The 26,049-nt window shown below is 41.1% G+C and overlaps 2 protein-coding genes and 1 pseudogene across 7 annotated transcripts in view; 2 read left to right on the forward strand and 1 right to left on the reverse strand.

Annotated features, from left to right (window-relative positions):
• The window catches only part of ZNF318 (zinc finger protein 318), a 39,558-nt gene extending 23,427 nt beyond the window's left edge, over positions 1 to 16,131 (forward strand). For 2 of the 6 annotated variants that reach the window (XM_005552925.4, XM_074038000.1), the window contains 4 exons: positions 4,808 to 5,011; positions 5,475 to 5,574; positions 6,778 to 6,896; positions 7,185 to 11,604. In XM_005552925.4, the coding sequence (XP_005552982.3) occupies positions 4,808 to 5,011; positions 5,475 to 5,574; positions 6,778 to 6,896; positions 7,185 to 10,529 (3,768 nt within the window). In that variant the 3' untranslated portion in view covers positions 10,530 to 11,604. Of the gene's footprint in view, positions 1 to 4,807; positions 5,219 to 5,474; positions 5,575 to 6,777; positions 6,897 to 7,184; positions 11,605 to 15,772 lie in introns of those variants that run through there. The other 4 variants (XM_074038002.1, XR_012433777.1, XM_074038003.1 and 1 more) reach the window with 4 other exon arrangements.
• CRIP3 (cysteine rich protein 3) overlaps positions 15,789 to 26,049 on the forward strand; it is a 42,362-nt gene continuing 32,101 nt past the window's right edge. The window contains exon 1 of the mRNA XM_074038014.1: positions 15,789 to 15,927. The gene's annotated coding sequence lies outside the window, so the exon portion shown is untranslated. The remainder of the gene's footprint in view (positions 15,928 to 26,049) is intronic.
• LOC102118206 (large ribosomal subunit protein eL34 pseudogene) lies at positions 18,178 to 18,516 on the reverse strand (annotated as a pseudogene).

Consider the following 26,049-nt stretch of genomic DNA (forward strand, 5'->3'; position numbering starts at 1 on the left):
TTCTCCAGAATTTGCTCTTTCTTTCTAGGCCATTTCATCCAGTCCTATGCTAAAATGCCATGTGAGAAATGCAAGTTTTATGTTCTAGTCAAATGAGTCTTCTGAGTGTCTAACAACCTAACTCACCATTTCCACTTCATTGTCTCATAGGCATTTGAAATTGAGCATGTCCTAAACTAAATTAATGGTTGTGCTCAGCCTCCTTCCAACTTTTTCTTCCTCCATTGTTATCCATTCTCAATGCATGGCACAACAGTTTTCATGACAACAACTTAAAAGTCACTCTTAGTGCTCTTCTCTCCCTAACTGCTCCATAGGCAGTTACAAATTCTGTCAGGTCCCTCTCCAAAGTAAATCTCGATTCCATCCAGCTTACCATCTCCATTGACATTCAAGTCCAAGCCACATCAGTTTTTGCTTATGTTGCTCTGTTAACTCTTTTTGCACATATAGCCAGTGATCATGATACTCAATCCCTTGCCTACTTCCTCAACCTCATTTCATGCCTCTTTCCCTCTTGCTGACTGTAGTTGCATTACTAACCTTTTCATTCCTCAAATGTATCATCTCCTCTCATGACCTCACATTTTCTGTTCCCTTTCTTTACCATGCAAATTGAACTCTTTCCTTATCTGCTCTTCTAACTCCAATTCATCCTTTAGATTGGATCTTAAATTAGTTCCCTGACTTCCTTCTCTGATTCCCTAGACTGTTAAATTTGCCTGATATACGCTCCCATAATATCTTGTAATTTTCCTTCTTAGCATTTATGACAGATCTGATTATATAATTATATGTGTTCCGCAAATTTGCTTTTAAGGTTCAAAAGTTCCAGGGACTTTATATGTGCCATTGTTCAATATGGTTCCCAATACATAGCCCAGGGCCCGGCATATAGTAATGAATACTGCTCAGGAAACATTATATTACATCTTACACTGCGTCACCTCAAAGTGCAATTTTCCAGGTGTGCAATATCTGGTATTACACCTCTCTGGTTTTGCATTAATAATCCTATTAGCCTGGAATAATCTTTCTCCCACCCCCACTCACCCATTAAAGCCCAATTTGGATACCACCTCCTCCTTGAAGAATTTCCAGAATTCCACCCAGATCTAGTCAGCCTTCTTTAGCACTCTGTAATTTGTTTCTTTGTAAAATTTATTTCGTTGTCTTATTTAAAGACTCTTACGTCTGTCTCCACTAAACGAGAGCTTCTTTTTTTGTTGTTAAAGATGGGGTCTTGCTATATTGCCCAGGCTGGTCTTCTTTTTGAGACGGAGTCTTGCTCTGTCACCCAGACTGGAGTGCAGTGGTACAATCTTGGCTCAACCTTGGTTGAGCCTGCAACCTCCGCCTCCCAGGTTCAAGTGATTCTCCTGCCTCCGCCTCCCAAGTAGCTGAGATTACAGGCATGTGCCACCACCCCTGGCTAATTTTTGTGTTTTTAGTAGAGGCCGGGTTTCACAATATTGACCATGCTAGTCTTAAACTCCTGATCTTGTGATCTGGCCTCCCAAAGTGCTAGGATTACAGCCGTGAGCCACCCTGCCCAGCCATTTTTTTTTTTTTTTTTTTTTTTAAGACAGAGTCTTGTTCTGTTGGCCAGGCTGGAGTACAGTGGCGTGATCTTGGCTCACTGCATCCTCTGTCTCCCGGGCAATTCTCCTGCCTCAGCCTCCCGAGTAGCTGGCATTACAGGTGTGTACCACCACACCCAACTAATTTTTGTATTTTTAGTAGAGATGGGGTTTCACTATCCTGGCCAGGCTGGTCTCGAACTCCTGACCTCAGATAATCCACCCGCCCCAGCCTCCCAAGGTGCTGGGATTACAGGCATGACCCACTGTGCCCATCCCCGGCTGGTCTTGAACTCCTAGGCTCAAGTGATGATCATCCTGCCTCAGCCTCCCAAAGTGCTCATATTACAGGTGTGAGCTACCCCACCTGACCTGAGAGAATAAAAGAGGAATCTTTATCTTTGTGTTTCCCATGGCATACAATATGTCTAGCACATAGTACATCCTCAGTTAATGTTGAGAGGTAGGAAAGAGAATATATTCTGTATTATCACCCAAGCTCTATTTTTTTCCATGTCTTCCTAGGAGAGTTTTCTTTCTCAACCAGGTAGGACTAGTCTTTTATACCTGGGTCTTGAGTCTAGGTAGGGCCTTTAATGGGAGAAGAATTTAAAAGCTCTGGTCCTTTGTAATTGACTTATACATTGGATTTCTATTCATATACCAACCCCATGATAATCTATCATCTTGATTTGGGTGAGTCTTCATGGTCTCTGAAACTAACAGGGATATGTTACAATTCAATTTTCATCTCAGCAGTAAGGAATATTATGTCCACAACCTTTCCTACCTGTCCTTCATATTTCTTTACCTCTCTTTAAAACATATAGTTGGTTTGAGGTTTTCTTTCCCTTTCTATTCATTTCAGAAAAGCACACACAAACTTGTAATTTCATCTACCTAGAAACAACTATTATTATTACTTTTTTTTTTTGACACAGGGTCTCACTCTGTCACTCAGGTTGAGTGCAGTGACACGACCATGGCTCACTGCAGCCTCCAACTCTCGGGTCCAAGCATTCTTCCCACCTCAGGCTCCCCAGTAGCTGGGACTACAGGTGCTCACCACCACCACACTTGGCTAATTTTTGTATTTTTGTAGAGTTGAGGTTTCGCCATGTTTCCAAGGCTGGTCCCGAACTCCTAAGCTCAAGTGATCTGCCCATCTCAGCCTCCCAAAGTGCTGGCATTACAGGCATGAGCCACTGGGCCCAGCCAAGACCACTGTTAGTAATACCTTGGTGTATGATATTATTAATACCTTGGTGTATGTTATTCCAAATACATATACCAAGGTATTAATTCTGTCCATTTATTCACTTAACAAATATGTATTGGTCACCAATAAAGTGTCAGGAACTGGTCTAGATATGGGAAATAACACACTGAACAGTACAGACAAGGTTCATATTCTCATTAAATAGTAGAAGACAGACAATAAATAAGTCCATGTTAGGTAATGATAAGTGCCTAAAAAAAGAAAGCAGGATAAGGAGTATAGAGTGGTTAGAGAAAGTATTTTGGATAAAGTGATATTCAACGCTCTATGCCTATTTACGTATCTTTGTTGATTATTCAAGTGTATTTTATTAGTTTTCTCAGTATATCATGAACATCTTTCCATGTCAGTAAATACACTTCTCTAATACCATTTTTAACAACCTTATTTTTTGTTGTTTTTGTTGCATGGTTAAGCAAAATTTATTTAACCAATCAAATCACCTGTTGTTTGACATGATACTTTCCATAGGATAAATATCAAGGAGTGAATTGCTGGGTTAAAGGGTATACAGTATTTTGAGGTATGTAATGTATTCCTAGATTATCTTCTAGAAGATGGTGCCAGTTAATGCTCCCACCAGTAGTGTATGAACTCTCCCATCCCCTACCTGTCTGGTGTGATCTCTTTAGTGATTCTTGAATAGGATTCAGGTAGGGAAAGAGTATCTTTGAAGCCCCAGTTGTTTCCCTTTCCTCCTGTCCTACCTTTTTCCCTGAACGAGCCAATATTCTAGGTACGCAGCTCCTTCATCTTGTGTACTATAGAACCCCATTCATAGCTAGCCTCTGAGTTGCAAAAATTATCTTTTTTTCCTGTGCTTTACTCCTGAACATTAACCAAAATTCTCATTTCCTGAGTGCCTTGTTCCAACTTGGTAATAAATTAATTTATATTAAATATTTACTGTTGATCATTTTAATATTAAGGAGTTGATATATTTAAAAAAAAAGATACATGTTACTCAAAGGTGTTAAAATTTTTTTTTTTTTTTTTGGAGACAGGGTCTTACTTGTTGCTGAGGCTAGAATGCAGTGGCACAATCTTACCTTACTGCAACCTCCGCCTCCCGGGTTCAAGTGATTCTCATGCCTCAACCTCCCGAGTAGCTGGGACTACAGGTGCACACCACTATGCCCGGGTAATTTTTCTATTTTTAATAGAGATGCGGTTTCACCATGTTGGCCAGGCCTGTCTTGAACTTCTGGCCTCAAGTGATCCGCCCACCTCGACCTCCCAAAGTGATGTGCTTTCAGGCGTGAGCCACTGCACCTGGCCTCTAAAGGTGTTAAATTCTAAAAGTGATATTTTAGGCAGTTAGGAATGTTTTTCCCAGATTTCTTTAAATCATTCTACATAGATGACCTTATTTATCTATGTATAGTTGTATAGTCTGCTTTATCTATGTACACCAACCCTTCTCTCCAGTTTTTCATACCAGGATGCATGTGATGAGTTCACTATCACCTATTTTCTGCATTTGCTTTACTTAGCCTGTCAATTACCTTTTCCATTTTAGTTTTTTTTCCCTCCCTAGTCGTCATGATTTTCAAATTTAACTGTTTAGTTGCATAGGTAACACATTCAACATTTACTAAAGGGTATACAGTAAAGAGACTACTACCCGTCCTTGTTCTCCACTTCCCTTCCCCAGAGGCAGCCAATGTTTCCACAACCTTGGCTGTTCTTCTAGAGATATTTTAGGATATGTAAGTAAATATATTGCCGTTATGACTTACTTTTTATGCTGTAATAGCACTATGAAGTCAAATAGTTCTGTGTCTTAGAGACATGCTTCTGTTAGGGTTCCCCCCAACTTGTGCAGCTTTAAACATTGGAAATAGGGTCATATGGCCCTATTTCTATTATTATGGCCACTTACTATTTCAAAGAGAAGACAAGTCTAGATTACCTTGAATTCCTTGTAAGTACAGTTTTTGCCCTCTAGGAATCAAAAGTAAACAATGAGAAATTTCGTACTAAGAGCCCCAAGCCTGCGGAAAGCCCCCAGTCAGCCACTAAGCAGTTGGATCAGCCCACTGCTGCTTATGAGTATTATGATGCGGGCAATCACTGGTGCAAAGACTGCAACACCATCTGTGGGACCATGTTTGACTTCTTCACTCATATGCACAATAAGAAGCACACACAGGTAGGTATCCTACTCTCTGTTATTTTCACTCCCACCGTCACTCTCTTCAAACTTCTATACCCCTATCTGCATTGCGAAGCTGGAAAAGGAAACATTCTCATATGGGCAGGAGCCCCAATCTGAAGAGCCAAGAGACACCAACAAAGGAGACACCATCCCCAGGGCTCAGTCCAGGGGACTTGGCTGTAACTAAACACCATGACAAGTGTAAGTGAGGTTTCTGCCTCTTTTGATTCCTTGAGTACCTGATTTTTTTGTTTCATTTTACCTTTCTCTGGTACTTGGTCTAACATGTGTTTACCTTTTCCACAGGTGATTTCCATTTAAACAGTTGGCAGAGGGGGTGGGGGTGGGTAGCTGGGGGCTTCTGGTCCCCTGATCTTATTATGGGGGAAAAAAAGAGAAAAGTGGGTCATTGAGCTTTTAGTGCTGTTGTGTGAGCACCTCTGCCTCTTACAAATAGACACTGGATCCCTACAACAGACCTTGGGCTTCAAAGACCCAGAGTGAGGCCAAACAAGATGCCATAAAGCGCACTGACAAGATAACTGTTCCTGCAAAAGGTATGTTTCCTCTTTGCCTCCTTTGTGGTTTCCTTACATTCAGTTGAGGAAGAGGTGTCCTGAGCTAACGTGCTAGGAAGCAGCATAGCATGAGACAGCCATTCCTTTTAACAAAGCCATAAGAATGCCTTCTGTGTACAAAACAGTGTACTAGGTCCTGAAACTATAAAGAGATGTATAAGACCATGATCTCTACCCACATGACCAAAAATCTACTACTAACAGATGTTAAACATAGACATGTCACTTAAAATAGAACTGTCTTTGTCATTGGCTTATGGACCCAAAATCTTACTTATTTGGAATCCAGGTTAAAAAGGATAGGAGATGCAGTAATTTAACTGCCTTTTCAACTAAGAACTATACAATATTTTGAGTCATTGTTATTAAGCGGTAAATGGAGAAGCAGAACCTTCCTTTGTCTTTAAACTTTTCAATTTCTTTCTTTTTTTTTTTTTTTTCTGAGATGGAGTCTCGCTCTGTTGCCCAGGCTGGAGTGCAGTGGTGCAATCTCTGCTCACTGCAAGCCCCGCCTCCCAGGTTCACCCCATTCTCCTGCCTCAGCCTCCTGAGTAGCTGGGACTACAGGCACCTGCCACCATGTCTTGTATTTTTTGTATTTTTAGTAGAGACGGGGTTTCACTGTGTTAGCCAGGATGGTCTCGATCCCCTGACCTCGTGATCCGCCCACCTCTGCCTCCCAAAGTGCTGGGATTACAGGCGTGAGCCACCGCACCCGGCCCATAAACTTTTCAATTTCTTACCTTCACAAGTAGCCAGTGCTGCTGCTGTATCCTTGAGATCTACAGAAGAGAGATTCCTCAGTAATTAATACCAACATGAGAGATCCTCATAAAATGGTAATGGACTATTTGGGAGTATAGTTTTTATATCTCCTGAGATGCTTAGTGCTAGTTAGGGTTTGAGGAGACTCAGCAACAGGAATTAATCTGGCACAGGAAACTCCTAAATTAACCAGTTAATGTTCCCAAGAGGTAGAAGAATTAGAGGACTGTAGTTCAAGCCTTAGGTTGGAAAGACTGTGCTATTGGGATTCATCTAAATACTGCTTCTGACTTCACAGTGAGTAAGGCCCTCTATACTGTAACTATTTTACTGCAAAGGGGTGGTGGGATTTCCATTGGTTGCTGTCATTCTGGGTGGAATCGACTTATTTCCTTGACTTTTTTCTACTTCTTCCAGGCTCTGAATTTCTGGTTCCCATCAGTGGATTTTATTGCCAGCTCTGTGAGGAATTTTTGGGGGATCCAATTTCTGGGGAGCAACATGTGAAGGGTCACCAACACAATGAGAAATACAAGGTTGGTCTTTGTAGTAGGCTGTGGAGTTTCCAACTTTTCTGAAGTAATTATTTTGACTTTGTCAAATGGCTTCCGAGCCAGAAAAAGCCACTGACACTTCAAATTCCATATAACCTCTTAAGTTCTCCTCAATCCTAGTGGGAAATGCTCAGCAGATAGCATCCCGTATGTCCTTGAGGAAGATTATTCTGGGGATTTCTACTGAATGAATTCTAACAGTGGCAGGGCCAATATTTTTTTCTCTTGTATTTTCACCAGTTTTTGAGCCTTTATCTTTTTTCTTCCCAGAAATATGTGGATGAAAACCCATTATATGAGGAGCGGCGGAATCTGGACCGCCAAGCTGGCTTGGCTGTGGTCCTAGAGACAGAACGGCGACGGCAGAGTGAGCTAAAGCGCAAACTTAGTGAGAAACCAAAGGAGGAGAAGAAAGAAAAAAAGGCAAAAGCTGTGAAAGAAGTAAAGGAGGATGATAAGGTCTCTGAGAAATTAGAAGACCAACTCTCTGAGGGTAGGAACTCCCCTGAAAAAGCTGAAAATAAAAGGAACACTGGCATCAAACTCCAGTTAAAAGAAGAGGTAAAGAAGGAATCACCAACATCATCTTCTTTTGGGAAATTCAGCTGGAAGAAGCCAGAAAAAGAAGAGGAGAAAAGTTCAGTGGTGACCCCAAGTATTTCTAAAGAAGAGATTGTAGAAAGTAGTAAGGACAAAGAGGAGGGCAAAGCTGAAGCTGGGAAGGCAAAGCCCATCAAAATCAAGCTCTCTGGGAAAACTGTTGTTGCACATACCAGCCCTTGGATGCCTGTTGTGACAACTTCAGCACAGACTAAGATCCGACCCAACCTGCCTATCCCATCCACAGTACTCCGCAAGTCATGTTCAGCCACAATGAGCAAGCCAGCCCCTCTTAACACCTTTCTGTCTATTAAGTCCTCTGGAACCACTGCTAAACCTCTGCCAGTGGTTAAAGAGTCTTCAGCTGATCTCCTCTTACCTCCAGACATCATCTCCAAAGCATTTGGAGGGGAAGAGGTGATTCTAAAAGGGTCTCCAGAGGAAAAAGTGGTGTTGGCTGAAAAGAATGAGCCATCTCATTTACCTGAACAAATACTACCACCACCACCACCCCCACCTCCACCGCCTCCACCACCCCCCATTATACCTCATCCAGCTGCCCCGTCTCCTGCTCAAGCAAATGCTATCTTGGCTCCAGTAAAATCAAACCCAATTGTATCTCAGACTCTCAGCCCTGGCTTCGTGGGTCCTAACATTTTGAACCCAGTGTTGCCTGTAGCCATCATGGCCTCAGCACAGCCAGCTGCCATTCCTTCTGATGAGACCGCTCCTGGGGTGAGTGAGAGTGACCGAGACCAGACCCTGTACTCTGTGTTAGTACGTCCTCCACCACCCCTGTCAAGTGTGTTCAGTGAACAAGCCAAAAAATTAGAGAAGCGAAATTCATGCTTAGCCACTGCCAATGCTAAGGACCTGTATGACATATTCTATAGTAGTGGTGGAAAGGGGGGCCCTGAGACTAAGGGTACCTCTGAGACTAAGCTAAGTGGTGGTCCATTGGCCAATGGGGAAAATAGCAACCTCTCTAGAACCAAAAGTTCAGACACCTCTTCTACTTATCCTTTGAACAGCAGTGCATCCCAAGAGGAGTTGCATCAAGATGAGGGTTTGGTCACTGCTCCTATAGTTAGCAACTCTGAAAAGCCCGTTGCAAAAACTCTGGTGGCCCTAGGGAAATGGTCAGCTGTAGAACATGTAGACCCAAAAAGCACAGGTAGCACCTATGGCTTCCTACAGCCTCTGACAAGGTTGTGCCAAAGCAGGCCTTATGAAACAGTTACCCCAAAGACAGACACGTTGGCCATATGGACCTCTAGTTCCTTCCAGAGTGACACTTGTAGGGATATATCTCCAGAGAAAAAGAGTGAGCTTGACCTGGGAGAGCCAGGACCACCTGGTGTAGAACCACCTCCTCAGCTGTTAGATATACAGTGCAAAGAATCTCAGAAGTTGGTAGAAATCCACCTCAGAGAATCTGTTAACCAGGATAAGGAAAGCCAAGAGCTCCGTAAATCTGAGGATTGTAGAGAAAGTGAGATAGAGACAAATACTGAACTAAAAGGAAGGGAGAAAGAGCTGTCTGAGGGGATAGTTGATGAGGGAACAAGTACCAGCATTGGACCCCACAGCACAGAAGATTCTAATTTGAACCATGGGAACAGATACATGTGGGAGGGAGAAGTAAAACAGCCCAACTTGCTAATGATTGACAAAGAGGCTGAACAGTCCAATAAATTGATGACAGGAAGTGAAACTCCAAGTAAAGTAGTGATCAAATTGAGTCCACAGGCTTGCTCTTTCACAAAAGCAAAATTAGACTCATTTTTATCAGAAGCTAGGTCTTTACTCAATCCACAAGATACACCTGTGAAAATTTCTGCCCCAGAGTTGCTGCTTCAGTCCCCACCCAGATCAGCTGTGTGTTTAACAGGTAGTCCACAAGAGCAAGGAGTTTCAGTTATTAGTGAGGAGGGGCTAGGAAACTCAGCTCCAGAATCAGCTTCTAGAACTTCTAGGTACAGAAGCCTCAAACTCAAGAGAGAAAGATCAAAAGACTTTCAAGTTAAAAAGATCTATGAGTTGGCTGTTTGGGATGAAAACAAGAAGAGGCTAGAGACCTGGGAGAGCCCAGAGAAACCAAAAGCAGAAGCACTGGAGCTACAGGATGTCCATCCAGAGTTAACAGTGACAATAGAAAGCAAGGCCCTGGAAGACTTTGAAGCTACAGACTTAAAGGTAGAGGAGCTTACTGCCCTGGGGAATCTGGGGGATATGCCTGTTGATCTCTGCAGTACTCGAGTAAGCCCAGCACATAGATCCCCAACTGCCTTGTCTCAGAAAGTGTGTGAAGAAAATTCTGTATCACCTGTAGGGCGTAATTCCTCCACTCCCACTGACTTTGAACCAATCCCATCTTTTTCTGGGTTTCCGTTAGATTCTCCCAAAACCTTGGTGCTTGACTTTGAGACAGAGGGTGAACGAAACTCATCTAATCCCAGGAGTGTTAGGATGCCTTCTCCTAACATTTTGAAAACTGGACTTAAAGAAAATGTTGACCATGGCTTGGGGGGCCTAGAGGGAACACACCAGGCCCTTGACCTGTTAGCAGGAGGAATGATGCCTGAGGAAGTACAAGAATCTTCCCAATTAGACAAACAAGAGTCACTCAGATTGGAATTAAAAACAATTAATTCTGTAGGCCTTGGGCCATCTCCTTGCCTTCCAGACCTTGTTGACTTTGTCACACGGACCTCTGGAGTTCAAAAAGATAAACTATGTTCTCCACTCTCTGAGCCAGGTGACCCTTCTAAGTGTAGTTCCCTGGAGTTGGGGCCATTACAGCTAGAAGTATCGAATGCATCCATCACAAAGGTGGCAATTCTGCAAGTAGATGATGACAGTGCCGACCCTCTGAATTTGGTTAAAGCTCCAGTGTCAAGATCCCCTCCAAAGGAACAGGTAGTTGAAGACAATATGGTCCCTCAGGAAATGCCTGAACAGGAAGCTACAGTTGGTGCCATCCAGGACCACTCAGAATCCAGTGTTCACAACTAAGAATAAATACCTAGAGCTACTTGTGAATGAATCAAATTGGCTTCTAGAAATCAGATGCCCAGATGATCCAGGACTAGTTTGCTATCTCATCTGGAACCTACACTAAGAGATGCAATCAGCATCTTACAGTAAATATTCATGGAAGCTAAAAAATTTACCTCTTTTCCTTTTCCCTTTCCCCTTAAAACACCAGACAAATCGATAACTTCTATATATATATCTGTAAAAATGTATTTTCTGTTAATTTTTTTGGCCAATTTATTTTCTCCCACTTTGTCATTAAAATCAAATGTCTAACTGGCTCACCACATAGTGTGCTTTGATTGTATTTTGGCTTTGACTCTGCCATTTCTGAAACGTGGGGGAGGATGGAGGCAACTGACCTCTCCAATTGCTGTGTTGTATTCCTACCCAATTTCCTGGGCAGTTGATGCATCTCTGGGAAAAACACCAGAAAGCTTGCTGAAATGGAAAACTTGGAAGAATTGTGCATCTCTTAGGCTTTCATTTGGATGGGCCTGCCTTAACATTGTTTGAAATGCAGCGTGAGTAGCTCTTTTGTTTACTGTTTATACCCCTTAATTGGCATGTCAACTCCTGTACTTCCCTTACTATATTAACCTTTCTTGAGATGCATTGTCCTGCTAACCCACAAACCTGTTTGGAAATAAACATGGAAGAATATCTGGCAGGCAGGCTTTTAGAAGACGACAAATCGGTAAGACTTATTCATGGTTTATTGCCAGGAGCAGATATGCTTTAGAGATCACTTTTATTTTTGAAATGGCCTTTGTTCATTGTATTGTGATGCAATAACACTTTGTATGAAATTGTTTGGCAGCCATTTCTGTTGTGAAGGGGTAGAAGATCTCTGAAACTTGTCTTGAGATTGAACTCATTCCCTGTTCCACAAACCCATATGTATCCTTTCCTCTACCACCAATTTATTTCCACCATAGTATGATGTTTTGGGTTGTATATTTGTTAAAAAGATTAAAGAATTTATGAGTTGGCTTGGACAAGTTTAACTTTATTTTTAATGTGTTAATTACTTGGAATAAATGCATTAATCTCATGTTTCCTTCTGGATTTTTGTTTTGAAATCGCACACATTTGAACTCCAAAGGAAAACTAGAACAATGAATCCCTGCTGCCCTATTGTCTAACCACACCCCCAACCATGCTTTCCTCACTTGTCAGAACTACTTCATGCCACAATGTTAGGACATATAGTCTGCCCCAGTGCAGCCTGGATGGGTAGTGAGTAGGCAACAGTTGTCTGGTATTGGCATCTTCCTATTGTGAAGCTTTTTATATACCTTTGTGTTGACTCTCCATAGATTCTCCTGGGAACTGAGCTCCCCTAGGACAATCAGGTTCCTGCTCTTGGGAATTAGGGAGCTCAGTCCTCAGATTTTCTATCTCTGTCCCAGTTTCCTCTTGATAGCCCTGTTGTCAGCAGTTTATAACCTGACTCAACAGGGCCTTCAGAGTCTTATTTACCCACCTGTTCCTGAAAGATAATACAAAATTACTGATCTGTATTTCCCCCCCATTTTTTTTCCCCCATTTCCTTATGTACAGAACTATAAAATCCCTAGGTCAACTTTGAGAAGGATTTTAAATTTTTCTTAATGTCAATTTAGAAGTCATTCTGGCCTCTCTTTATCATGTTATGGAAATGGCACAGATTTGGGAGAGCTAGATCCTTGACTATGCCTCAGTCATTTACCTTGCTGTGATTTTAGACAAGTTAGTTTACCTTACTGTGTCACAGAGTTGTTTTGTGTTGTTTCCTTTGAGATAAGGATCATTATCTTTATCCTAGCACCAATATGTACAGGATCAGGGTATCCTGCCCGTGTCACCTTTCTAGTCCTGGTTTTTAGGACAAAGCCTGAGTTCAATGCAGTTTTCTTGCTTGGAAACCATAGACTAACTCAAAAGGTGCCATTTAGAAGAGTTTAAACCCAAATGAGCTTCAGGGAGATTTGTTTTCCCAGAGAACTACTCCCTCCCTGTTCTAGCAGGTTATCTATAGGAATTCAGGGAACATAATTTTTAACGCCAATTTGTGCTGATTTTCAGCCTTGTTCACTTAGTTCCACTTCCCTTTAGGGCAGGACCAGTGGTTTTAGGGAAAGAGGAGGAGATCCCAATCCTAACCTTACTCCCTCAGAGGGCACTGGAATCTTACTCTCTAGGTTAGGAGGGGGCCACTTGAAAGGAGTGAGAAGAGAAAAGAGGCAAAATTTATTGTAGGAAGGGCAGAACTAGTTCAGGTAGCTAGGGCTGGAGTACTTTGAGCCTAAGCTTTGGTAGTAACTCTTTTTGTATTCTCTGGATAACTTCAGGATTTACACCAAAGGCATCTACCAATTTGCGGGTTTTTCAAAAATAATGCTCACTTAAAGAGTTATGGGAGTGGCATTCTTTATATCTTCCTTGAACCAGCAGTGGGAGAACTTTTAGGAATCTCTATTCTGGGCAGGAAGTGTTGCTGCCTCCTTCCTTTTGGTTAGTGGGATCTAGCTTTGGAACCTATCCAGAGAAGACAGGTGAAAGGAAGGACAGAATTCTAACCCAGTAGCTGGAGATAGAGCATATTTTTTTGTTGTTGTTCTCTACCATCACAGTACTGAATAAACTTTCAACTTAGGAGAGTTAGACACATGGAAGAAATGGGCCCTGAATTTTAAATGCAGCTTATGGTGTAATATAACTATGTTTTAAATTTTACAAACATCAGGAACAACTTTTATCAGACATCCTCAATTGTGAGAGCAGATGATCAGTAATTATGTTTAAATTTAGGCAAATACCTAATTTTACCTAAGGTGTATAAATAACTCCCTAAAAATTCCCCTTGGCCTTGCAAATGGGGGCATTCTGCTTTACAAACCGTATTATATTCACAGGGCACATAATACTCTCTGTTAGTATTGCTGAATAATATAGTTAAGTATTCTTACTTCACCTATGACACTTCATCTTTCAAAAAAGTCAGAAAGTTAATATTTTGGTAGCAGAGCATGCCAGCACATAGTCCATTTATCGGTCTGCCAGGTTCAGGGACTAAGGAAGAATGGGGTGGGGAGGTGGACATACAGGACACATGCATCCAATAGGAACATGAAGTGTAATTTTAAAAGTTGGAGGACAGTTCAGAGAGGATGTAGCCTGTAACAGAAATAAGTGAGGTAGTTTCATATATATATATATATATATATGTGTGTGTGTGTGTGTGTATATATGCTTTGTTAATATATTAATATATATCCCTAAACCTTGGTTCTCACCTTAACAAAGCTTACATACCAAATCTACGATAAGAACCTAAACAAAGTCTTTATTAACAATTTATGTGAGAACATGGACAAATGGAAATAGTTTTGTGAGCCCATCTCTTCTTTAGAGTTTAAAATTGCAATAATGTTTATGTAATTTTTAACTAAGTTATGTATACAATATTCATTGATAAGCCACGAAGTTGAATTTATAATGAAAATCTTCTAAAAATCACAACTCTTCTGATTTGCCCTCAACCCGTATACACTTTCAGAAGAATACATATAAAACATGTATGTTTATGTTGTAGCACTTAACGTGGTTGTAATTTTACATTTATGTTTCTTTGATTAATATATGCTCCCCTTAAGTACATCATAAACTCCCCAAAGCAAGAAGTCTGCCTTTGCTTACTATTTTTTAATCATTGTATTCACAGTGCACAGTTGTCTGGCATATAGCAGGTGCTCAATAAAAATTCATTGAAAGAATCAATGTGGTAATAGTAGCTGTTTTTATTAACAAATTGTGAATACTTAGCAAATTATAAGTCGGTAAAAACTGTAAATTGCCTATTGTATTTTCTGGGTGTTTAGCACTCTAGAAGCCAACTGTCCTCTTGCTTCTGTCCTGGGTCTTTGTATACAAAGCACTTTATCAGTGAGGCATGTCAAGGTTGCCAGTGGTTCCCTCACTTCAACAGCATTCTGGAATAGTGGTGCCAGGCCATGATGGGAACACTGCTTCTGCAGCTCCTAGAAGAGAAACTGAGGATGAAAAGGAGTTAAACTGACCTTACAATTAGCAAAAAAAAAAAAAAAAAAAGGTTTTGGGGATCCAGTTTTCAGATGGCCCCCTTTTTCTCCCAGCCAGACTTCATAAACATGTTGAAGTCAGTCAAACCCCAAACCCCGCTGATTTGGTTGAAGAAGTAATTCAGCGCTTTATGATCTCCAGCATCCTCTTGTCATCTCATCAAAACTAAATCATAACCAAAAAAGGTTGCCTTTGGGAGAGGGAAAAGGAATGCTATCACTTTTTATTTTGTATCTTCTGTTTTGTTTCAACATTGTGACCATGAAAATGAATTTTATGTAAAATATAAATGTTTTATAAACAAAATATGTACACATGCACACATATATATGTATAAAATAATATGTAGTAAGGGTTATCCAGTGCTGTGGAATTATAGGCCAGTTTTTTTTTTTTTTACCCCTCTGTATACTTTTCCGTATTAAAATTATTTTTTTTAAGTCGTGTGTCTCCTACTCAGTGCATCCCTGTTTTCCTTCACACTTCTTGTCTGTTTTCCATCGTCACAAATAGGTGCTGCTGCTTTTCCCTCAAGACTTCCTAAATTCTCCTGTTCCCATCAATGCTGGGCAACATGCTTTCTTCGAGAATGTCTTACCATTATTTCCTTTTCCCTCTCTTCCTCTTCCCATTCTTTCCCCAACCTCTGTTGACCTGGTTGTTTGTATTCATTAATGTTGTACAAGCACTTGGACATTAAATGATATAACTCAAGATACCTGTTTCACAAAGTAATACAGGTACACAAAAGATAACAAAATATTTGTCACATGCAAAAGGACAGAAGATAACAAATTTAGATGTAATGATTTAAAAATTTATAGACTTTGGTTCCATTTGTGGAGGATCAGGCAAGAAAGGAGTTTTGTAGAAAATAAGGGAAATGAGTATGTTTAAGGGAAGTGAATGAACAGGGTGAAAACAGAGGCAGAGTTACATAACAGGGAGAACAAAAGGTAGAGAATGTGGAGAAAGATAGCAGAGATAAAATCAACCATATTAAGATACTATTTTCTTTCATCTCTCTGATACTCTGCCCCTGCCAAGCTTTCACCCAGCCTTCCTGTAACCACCTTCCTAAGGATGACTATTGATCACATTGTTACGACTCTCACCCTCTTATCTTCCTTTCTTTTCAGGGGCAATTCCAAAAGTCTTCAGATTTCCAAAAGGAAGGACCACAGCAGACATTTCTGCCCCCAGAAAGGCAGGGCTAGAAACCACGGAGGCCATGGAAGTGATGGGTGCCCTTGTGGCCAGTAGACAATCACCTGAAGGATCTGACTTCCAGAAGGTGGGTGTGGCTGCTGGGAGTGGGGATAAGTTGTAGAGAAGATCCTGTCATTTTAGCTTCCAGGAAATGGTGAGTTGGGTGAGTGAATATGTATATTGTACTTGCAGAGGATGAACAAGATTAGAATGTACAAAGAGGGTATGTATTTTAGACTTGCCACTCCTCACCTCATTTAGCATTGAATAAATTATTCCTGAAGTCCCATCTCTCATTTTGTGCCATGATACTTACCTTAAAGCTATAGAGTTCAGGTGTTCATATTCTTCCTGGGCCCTGGACTCCAATGTGCCCCTAAGTAGAACATCTCTTATCTTGGTTCTAGCCTCTTTTATTGGTCCATACAAAGACAAAGTGAAATTGGGTATGTCCTTAGAGGATTGGGGTATGAGTAAGCAAAGGAGACTCAATGAAGCGGGGACAATCACAAAGGATATGTTTGATCCTTCAATATCAGACTTCAGGGCAGCTGTCCATCAGTTTTTAACTCAGTCTTGTACTTGTCCCACACACATTGAAATCTCTGGTACACAGTTGCAGGCAAGCATCATTTCAAAACACCAAGGAAACCCCTTACTCTCTGCTCATTTAAAATGCCAGTAGGGGACCAGGCATGGTGGCTCATGCCTGTAATCCCAGCACGTTGGGAGGCTGAGGTGGGTGGAACACTTTGAGACCAGGAGTTTGAGACCAGAGTTTGAGACCAGCCTGGCCAACATGGGGAAACCCCATCTCTGCTAAAAATACAAAAATTAGCCAGGTGTGGTGGCGCATACCTGTAATCCCAACTACTCAGGAGGCTGAGGCAGGAGAACTGCTTGAAACTGGGAGGCAGAGGTTGCAGTGAGCCAAGATCATGCCACTATACTCCAGCCTGGGCGACAGAGCAAGACTCCATCTTGAAAAAATAAAAAACAAAATCCCAATAGGGGCTGGGCATAGTAGCTCACACCTATAATCCCAGCACTTTGAGAGGCCGAGGTCAGCAGATCAGTTGAGCCCAGGAGTTCAAGACCAGCCAGGCAACAGAGTGAGACCCTGTCTCTACAAAATATAAATTAGCCCGGCATGGTGGTCCATGCCTGTAGTCCCAGCTACTCAGGAGGCTGAGGTGGGAGGATCGTTTTGAACCCTGGAGGTTGAAGCTGCAGTGAACTGTGATTGCACCATTGTACTCCAGCCTGAGCAACAGAACAAGACCCTGTCTCAAAAATAAATTTAAAAAAAATTAAAAATGGGCTAGGCGCGGTGGCTCATGCCTCTAATCCCAAAACTTTGGGAGGCCAAGAGGGGCCAGATCACCTGAGATCAGGAGTTCGAGACCAGCCTGGCCAACATGGCGAAACCCTGTCTCTACTGAAAATACAAAAATTAGCTGGGTGTGGTGGCGCATGCCTATAATCCCAGCTATTTGGGAGGCTGAGACAGAATTTCACTCTGTCACCCAGGCTGCAGTACAGTGGCACCATCTTGGCTTACTGCAACCTCTGCCTCCCAGGTTCAAACGATTCTCCTGCCTCAGCCTCCCGAGTAGCTGGGATTACAGACGTGTGCCACCATGCCTGGTTAATTTTTGTATTTTTAGTAGAGACAGGGTTTCACCATGTTGGCCAAGCTGGTCATGAACTTCTGACCTCAAGTGATCCGCCCACCTCGGCCTCCCAGAGTGCTCAGATTACAGGCGTGAGCCACCATGCCTGGCTGGTTTTGATTTTGATTTGTAAATCCAGGCACTTTTAGAGTCCTGGAGGTCTAGTTTACTGCCCAAATAATCTTTGGTTTTAGTAACTTTCGGGACTATTCATGATATAAGCAAAGCCATCAGTGGAATAAGAAGTCAATAAAGGGCAAAAAGTACCTCAGGGGGCCTCATGCTACTGATATATTAGTTAAGGATTACTTATTCCTGAGGCATGACCTGGTGGATGAAGCAATGGAAAGCAACCTGGTGCCAGGGCTGCCAACACGTTGTCACCACCACTTTCTCTCCTTTGTTCCAGCCCAAGATCTGTTTCTCATCAACTGTCACATTCCCCTGTTCAGAGACAAAGATGTTGGTCACAAGCTTTCATACAAACTATGACTCACAGCCCTACCTCCATCCCCTGCTTTGCTGCTTAGACCTCAGTTCTCCAATGGTGTCTCAGTTGCACTGATCTGGGAGATAGGTGAGGGAAAGGGAACATTTTTTAGAATACTGTTTTTCCTTTTGGACTTCTTTTTTCTATTATTATTATTCAAAAAGCTTCATTTTTATTTAGCTTTCTGACTCTTCAACACTTTCACGATTTTCTGCTTTTTGATAAGGAAAGCACGCTTGATCTTGTCATAAACACATTTAACACACATGGAACCAGCATAGGCCCTGCTGACATGTCTTTCTGTTTTGCACAATCTCATAAGAACTTCAGGTCTCACAGTACAAACCCCTTTAAGTTGGCCTGGGCACACACCACATGCAGAATTTGGTGCTTTCCCAACCTTCTTGGTATAAAGGTAAACAATTATGTTACCAGGGGTTTGGGACAGCCTAGTTTTGTTAGAGGCTGTATTGTAGGAAAGCTTACAATAGTATGTCAAATGTTGGACCATTCTAAGTGCCCCTACCCAAGCTCAAAGGACTGCTCCTGAGAGCTGTAGGCTTCCTCAACTTTTCGATGGTGGCCGATTGTAAAGGAAATATAGACAGGGGAAAGAGAACTCACATGTATTATGAATGATGAAATATTTAAGATCTTTTTTATTGAATTACAGTTAATATTTGAATTTCACATAACATAAAATTCACCTTTATTTTTTTGAGACAGGGTCTTACTCTCTCATCCAGGCTGAAGTACAGTGCCGCAATTATGGCACACGGCAGCCTCCACCTCCTGGGCTCAAGTGATCCTTCCACCTTAGCCTCCCAAAGTGATATGATTAGAGGCGTGAGCCACTGTGCCTGGCCAGATTCACCGTTTTCAAGTGTATAGTTCTGTGATTTTTAATATCTTCAGTGTCGTACAACTGTCACCACTATCTAATTCCAGAACATTTCCTTCATCCTCTAAAAAAACACATACCCATTAGCAGATACTCCCAGTTACCCCTACTCCTAAGCCACTGGCAATCACCAGTCTCCTTTCTGTCTCTATAGATTTGCCTGTTTTGAGCATTTAATATAAATGGAGTCATACAATAAATTTCTTTTGTGTCTGGCTTCTTTCACTTAGCATAATGTTGTCAAAGTTCATCCATGTTATACCATGTATCATTATTTTGTTGTATTTTATGGCTAATTATTCCACTGTATGGATGTGCCATGTTTTGTCTACCAATTGTTGGACATTTGGGCTATTTTCATATTTTGCCTATTATGAATAATCTATGAACATTCATATGCAAGTTTTTGTGTAAATATATGTTTTCAGTTCCCTAGGGTACATAACTAGGAATATATAGTCATATGGTAACCGTTTAACTTTTTTTCTTTTTCTTTTTCTTTTTTTGAGATAGAGTCTCGCTGTTGTTGCCCAGCCTGGAGTATAATGGCATGATCTCAGCTCACTGCAACCTCTGCTTCCTGGGTTCCAGCAATTCTCCTGCCTCAGCTTCCCGAGTAGCTGAGATTTCAGGTGCTTGCCACCATGCCCAGCTAATTTTTGTATTTTTAATAGTGACAGGGTTTCACCATGTTGGCCAGGCTGGTCTCAAACTCCTGACATCAGATGATCCACGTGCCTCGGCCTCCCAGAGTGCTGGGATTACAGGGTGAGCCACTGTGCCTGACCCCATTTAACTTTTTTCTAAGTAAACTTTTATATTAAAGTACAATGTTCATATTTTAAAAACAGGCTGGGCACAGTGGCTCATGCCTGTAATCCCAGCACTTTAGGAGGCCAAGGCGGGAGGATCACTTGTGTCCAGGAGTTCAAGACCAACCTGGGCAAAAAAACGAGACCTTGTCTCTACAAAAACTAAAAAAATTAGCTAGGCATGGGAGCAGCTGCCTTTAGTCCCAGCTACTCAGGAGGCTGAGGTGGGAGGATTGCTTGAGGCCACAAGGTGGAGGCTACAGTGAGCCATGATTGCACCACTGCACTCTGGCCTGGGTGATAGTAAAACCCTATCTCAAAAACAAAAACAAAACACGTTACAAGTGTGAAGCTTAACAATTTCACAGAGTGAATAGACCTAGGTAACCAATACCCAGATCAAAAAATAAAATATGACCAACACCCCAGAAGCTCCTCTCATGTTATCTTCCAGTTACCACTTCCCCAAAATGTAACCAGTAATCTGACTGTTACAACAATTTCTGGTGCTTTTTTAAAAAGAGTCGAGGTGAAATTTTCATCACCCAAAATAAAACCCTATTTCTCTTAAGCAGTTAGTGCCCATTCCTACCTACCTGCAGCCCCTGGCAGTCACCAATCTGTTTTCTATCTCTATGGATTTACCTATTCTGGACATTTCATATAAATAAAATCATACAATGTGTGACCTTTTGTCTGTATTTTTGTGTTACTATTTTTTCACTTAGCATAATGTTTTTGAGATTCATCCATGTTGTAGTACGTATCAGTGTTTTATTCTGTTTTATAGCTGAATAATACTCCATTATATGTATATATCACAATTTGTTTATCCATTCATTTGCTGATGAACATTTGAGTTGTTTCCACCTTTTGGCTATTTTGAATAATGCTGCTATGAACATTTCATGCGTAAGTATTTGAGTACCTGTTTTTTTATTCTTTCAGGTATTTACTAGAAGTAAAATTGCTGGGTCGTACGGTTACTCTATGGTTAATTTTTTGAGGAATTGCCAAACAGTTTTCCATAGCACCAGAATCATTTTACATCCCTACAGATTGTACAGTTTCTCCATAACACTTGTTATTCCCCTTTTTTTAATATAACCATCCTAGTATCTCATTGTGGTTTCAATTTACATTTTCCTTATGACAGCGATACTGAGCATCTCTTTTGTTGTTGTTGTTTTTGAGACAGGGTCTTGCTCTGTTGCCCTGGCTGGCATGTAGTCGTGGGAACACAGTTCACTGCAGCATCAACCTCCTGGGCTCCAGTGATCCTCCCACCTTAGCCTCCTGAGTAGCTGGGACTAAAGGCACACACCACCACACCCAGCTAATTTTTTATTTTTTGTAGAGACGGGGTCTTGCAATGTTGCCTAGGCTGGTCTTAAACTCCTGGGCTCAAGCAATCCTTCTGCTCAGCCTCCCAAAGTGCTGTGATTACAGGTGTGAGCCTCCGCTCCCAGCAGTGAACATCTTTTCATGTACTTATTGGCCCTTTTTTTTTTTTTTTTTTTTTTTTTTTTTTTTTTTGAGACAGAACCAATCTCTCTCACCCAGACTGGAGTGCAATGGCACAGTCTCAGCTCACTGCAGCCTTCGCCTCCTGGGTTCAAGTGATTCTCCTGCCTCAGTCTCTGTAGTAGCTGGGATTACAGGCATGGGCCACCATGCCCAGCTAATATTTGTATTTTTAGAAGAGATGGGGTTTTGCCATGTTGGCCAGACTGGTCTTGAACTCCTGACCTCAAGTGATCTGCCCTCTTTGGCCTCCCAAAGTGCTGGGATTATAGGCATGAGCCACTGTGCCTGGCCTTATTGGCCATTTTTATATCTTCTTTGCAGAAATATTTATTCAAGTCCTTTACCTATTTTAAAATTGGAATGTTTGTCTTTCTGTTGTAGAATTGTAAGGATTCTTTATATATTCTACATACTAGGTCTTTATCAGATATATGACTTACAACTATTCTCTAGGTTGTCTTTTCAGTTTCATGATGTCCTTTGACTGCCAAATCCAAGGTCTTAAATACTTACCCTTTTGTTTTCTTCTAAGAGTTTTACAGTTTTAGATCTTATGTTTAGGTTTTTGATCCATTTTGAGCTAATTTTTATATACGGTATGAAGGATCCTCCATTTGTTGCACATGAATATTTGGTTGTCCCAGCACCATTTATTGAAAAGACTGTTTATTCGCCCATTAATCATGGCACCCTTAGTGAAAATCAGTTGGCCATAGATGTATGGGTTTATTTCTGAACTTGTCATTCTACTCCATTGGTTTATATGTGTTGCCTTATGCCAGTCCCACACTGTTTTGGTTACTGTAGCTTTGTAGTATGTTTTGAAATTGAGAAGAAGGAGTCCACCAATCTTGTTCTTTTTCAAGATTGTTTTGACTGTTTGGGCCCTGTTGCAGTTTCATGTGAATTTGAGGATCAGCTTTTCCATTTCTGCAAAAAAGCCTTGGAATTGTGATAGAGAATGCATTGAATCTGTAGATTGCTTTGAATATTATCATCTTGATATCAAGTATTCTGATCCCTACACATGGGATACTATTCCATTTATTTAGGTCATCTTTAATCACTTTCAGCAGTATTTTGTAGTTTTTTTTTTTTTTTTTCGAGATGGAGTCTTGCTCTGTTGCCCAGGCTGGAGTGCAGTGGTGCAATCTCGGCTCACTGCAAGCTCCACCTCCCAGGTTCATGCCATTCTCCTGTCTCAGCCTCCTGAGTAGCTGGGACCACAGGCGCCCGCCACCATGCCGGGCTAATTTTTTTATATTTTTAGTAGAGATGGGGTTTCACCATGTTAGCCAGGATGGTCTTGATCTCCTGACTTCGTGATCTGCCTGCCGTAGCCTCCCAAAGTGCTGGGATTACAGGCATGAATCACCGTGCTCGGCCTATTTTGTAGTTTTTGTGTATGTCTTTCACCTCCATGGCTAAATCGAATACTAAGTATTTTATTATTTTATATGCTGTTGTAAATGTAATTGGTTTCTTAATTTCTTCTCAAAGTATTCATTACAGGTGTATAAAAACACAACTGATTTTCATGCATTGATCTTGTACCCTGAAACTTTGCTGAATTCATTTATTTGTTCTAGTAGATTTTGTGTGTGTATAGATTCTTTGGGAATTTTATTTTTTATTATATTATATTTATTTATCTATTTACTTATTTAAGACAGAGTCTTGCTCTGTCACCCAGAATGGAGTACAGTGGTGAGATCATGGCTCACTACACCCTCAGCCTAGGCTCAAGCAATCTTCCCACCTCAGTCCCCCAAGCAGCTGGGACCACAGATGCACACCACCATACCTGGCTAATTTTAAAAATTTATAGAGACCACTATACTGCTCAGGCTGGTCTCAGACTCCTGGGCTAGAGCAGTTCTCCTGCCTCAGCCTCCCCAAGTGCTGGGATTACAGGTGTGAGCCACCACACCCACCCTGGGATTTTTATATGCATAGAATCATATCATCTTACAGTAGAGATAGTTTTACTTTTTTTTTTTCTTGCCTAATTGCTCCAGCTAGAACTTCCAATACAATGTTAAATAGCAGTGGTGAAAGTAGCATCCTTGTCTTATTGCTGATCATAAGGGGAAAACTTTAGTCCAAGTATGAAGTTAGCTGTAGGTTTTTCATAGATGCCCTTTATCATGTTGAAGGAGTTCCCTTCTATTCCTAGTGTCTTGAGAATTTTTATTATGAAAGGGTGTTGGATTTTATCAAATATTTTTTCTGTGTCAATTGAGATATGTGGAGTTTTTTCTTTTATTAATATGTGGTATATTACATTGATTGATTTTCTTTTCCTTTATTAATATTATTATTTTTTTTTGAGAGATGGAGTCTTGCTCTGTTACCCAGGCTGGAGTGCAGTGGCGTGATCTTAGCTCACTGCAACCTCTGCCTCCCAGGTTCAAGCAATTCTTCTGCTTCAGCCTCCTGAATAGCTGTGATTACAGGTGCTGGCCACCACACCTGGCTTCTTTTTCATATTTTAGTAGAGACAGGGTTTTGCCATTTTGGCCAGGCTGGTCTCGAACTTCTGACCTCAGGTGATCTGCCTGTCTCGTCCTCCCAAAGTGCTGGGATTACAGGCGTGAGCCACTGTGCCTGGCCTCTATTGTTTTTCTATTCTTTATTTCCTTTATCTCTGCTCTTAAGTGTTTCTGTTTCCTTCCTCCTGCTAGTTTCTCATTTAATTTACATTTATTTTTTCAGTTCCTCAAGGTAATATTTGGTTGTTGATTGGAGATCTTTTTTTTTTTTTTTTTTTTTTTGAGACAGAGTCTTACTCTGTCACCCTGACTAGAGTGCAGAGGCACGATCTCAGCTCACTGCAACTTCCACCTCCTGGGTTCAAGTGATTCTCATGCCTCAACCTCCCGAGTAGCTGGGATTACAGGCATGTGCCACCATGCCTGGCTAATTTTTGTATTTTTAGTAGAGACGGGGTTTTACCATGTTGGTCAGGCTGGTCTCGAACTCCTGCCCTCAGGTGGATCTGCCCGCCTTGGCCTCCCAAAGTGCTGGGATTACAGGCATGAGCCACTGCACCTGGCCAGATTGGAAATCTTTTAATAAAGTGTTTACAGCTATAATTTCTCTCAGCACAGCTTTAACAGCATCCCATAAGTTTTGAAGTATTGTGGTTTTGTTTTTATTCATCTTAAAGTGTTTTATACTTTCCTTTATGAGTTCTTTGACTCACTGATTGTTTTAAGAATGTATTGTTTATCCAGGTGTAGTGGCTCATGCTTGTAATGGTTTACAGTGTAATCCCAGCATTTTGGGAGGCTGCAGTGGGAGGATTGCTTGAGGCCAGGAGTTTGAGATCATTTCAGGCAACAAAGCAAAACTTCATCTCTACCAAAAGATAAAAATGAAAAAGTTAGCTGGCTGTGGTGGCTTGAGCCTTGTAGTCCTAGCTACTCAGGAGGCTGAGGTGGGAGGATCGCTTGATCCCAGGAATTCAGGGTGCAGTGAGCTATGATTATGCTACTGCACTCCAGCCTGGTTGACAGAGCAAGACCCTGTGGTGTTTAATTTCTATATGCTTGTGAACTTCTCAGTTTTCCTTGTTATTGATTTCTAGCTTCATTGCATTGTGGTTGGTGAAGATACTTGTATGATTTAGGTATTTTTCTAATGTATTGTTTTGTAGCCACACTTGCTTTATGGCCTAACACATGATCTGTCCTGGAGAATGTTTCATACACTTGAAAAAAGTGCACATTCTGCTGTTGTTGGGTAAAGTGTTTTATATGTCTGTTAGGTCTACTTGGTTTAGTGTTGTTTTAAAGTCTTCTGTTTTCTTATCAAACTTCTGTCTAGATGTTCTGTTTACTATTGAAGTGTCGTACTGGAGTCTCCAACTATTATTGTAGAACTGTCTATGGTCAGCTCTCCATAACCATGGATTCCATATCCACAGATTCAACCAACCATGGATCAAAAATATTTGAAAAAGTTAAAATAAAAATAGTAATACAACAATTAAAAAATACAAATAAAAACAATTATAGTATACCAACTATTTACATAGCATTTACATTTTATTAGGTATTATAAGTAATCTAGAGATTATTTAAAGTATATAGGAGGATGTGCATAGGTTATATGCAAATAGTACACCACTTCATATAAGGGATTTGAGTACTTGCAGAGTTTGTTATCCAACAGGGGTCCTGGAACCAATCCCCTGCATGTACAGAACGACAACCATATTTCCCTCCTGTCAGTTTTGTCAGTGCTTGCTACATGTATGTTGGGCTTCTGTTGTCTGATGCATGTATGTTTATAGCTGCTATATTTCTTCTTGATCAATTGACCCTTTTATCAATATATAATGACTTTCTTTGTCTCTTGTAACAACTTTTTAATTTTTTTTTTTTTTTTTTTTTTTTTTTTTTTTTTTTTTTTTTTAGAAACAAGGTCTTGCTCTGTTGTTTGGGTAGGCATGAATGCAATGGCAAGATCATAGCTCACTGCAGCCTTGAGCTCCTGGGCTCAAGCAATCCTCCCACTTCAGCCTTCAAGTAACTGTGACTATAGGCTCATGCCATGGCACCCAGATAATTATTTTAAAATTATTTTGTAGAAATGGGGGTCTCACTGTGTTGCCCAGGCTGGTCTTGAACTCCTGGCCTCAAGTGATCCTTCTTCCTCAGCTTCCCAAAGTGCTGGGATTACAGGCATGAGCCACTACATTCAGCCTCTTTTAACAATTTTTTTTTTACTTAAAGTCTATTTTATCTGGTGTCAGTATAGCTATCTCAACTCTCCTTTGATTACTATTTCATTCTTTTAC

This window comes from Macaca fascicularis, chromosome 4 (genome assembly GCF_037993035.2).
Source record: "Macaca fascicularis isolate 582-1 chromosome 4, T2T-MFA8v1.1".
NCBI lineage: Eukaryota > Metazoa > Chordata > Mammalia > Primates > Cercopithecidae > Macaca > Macaca fascicularis.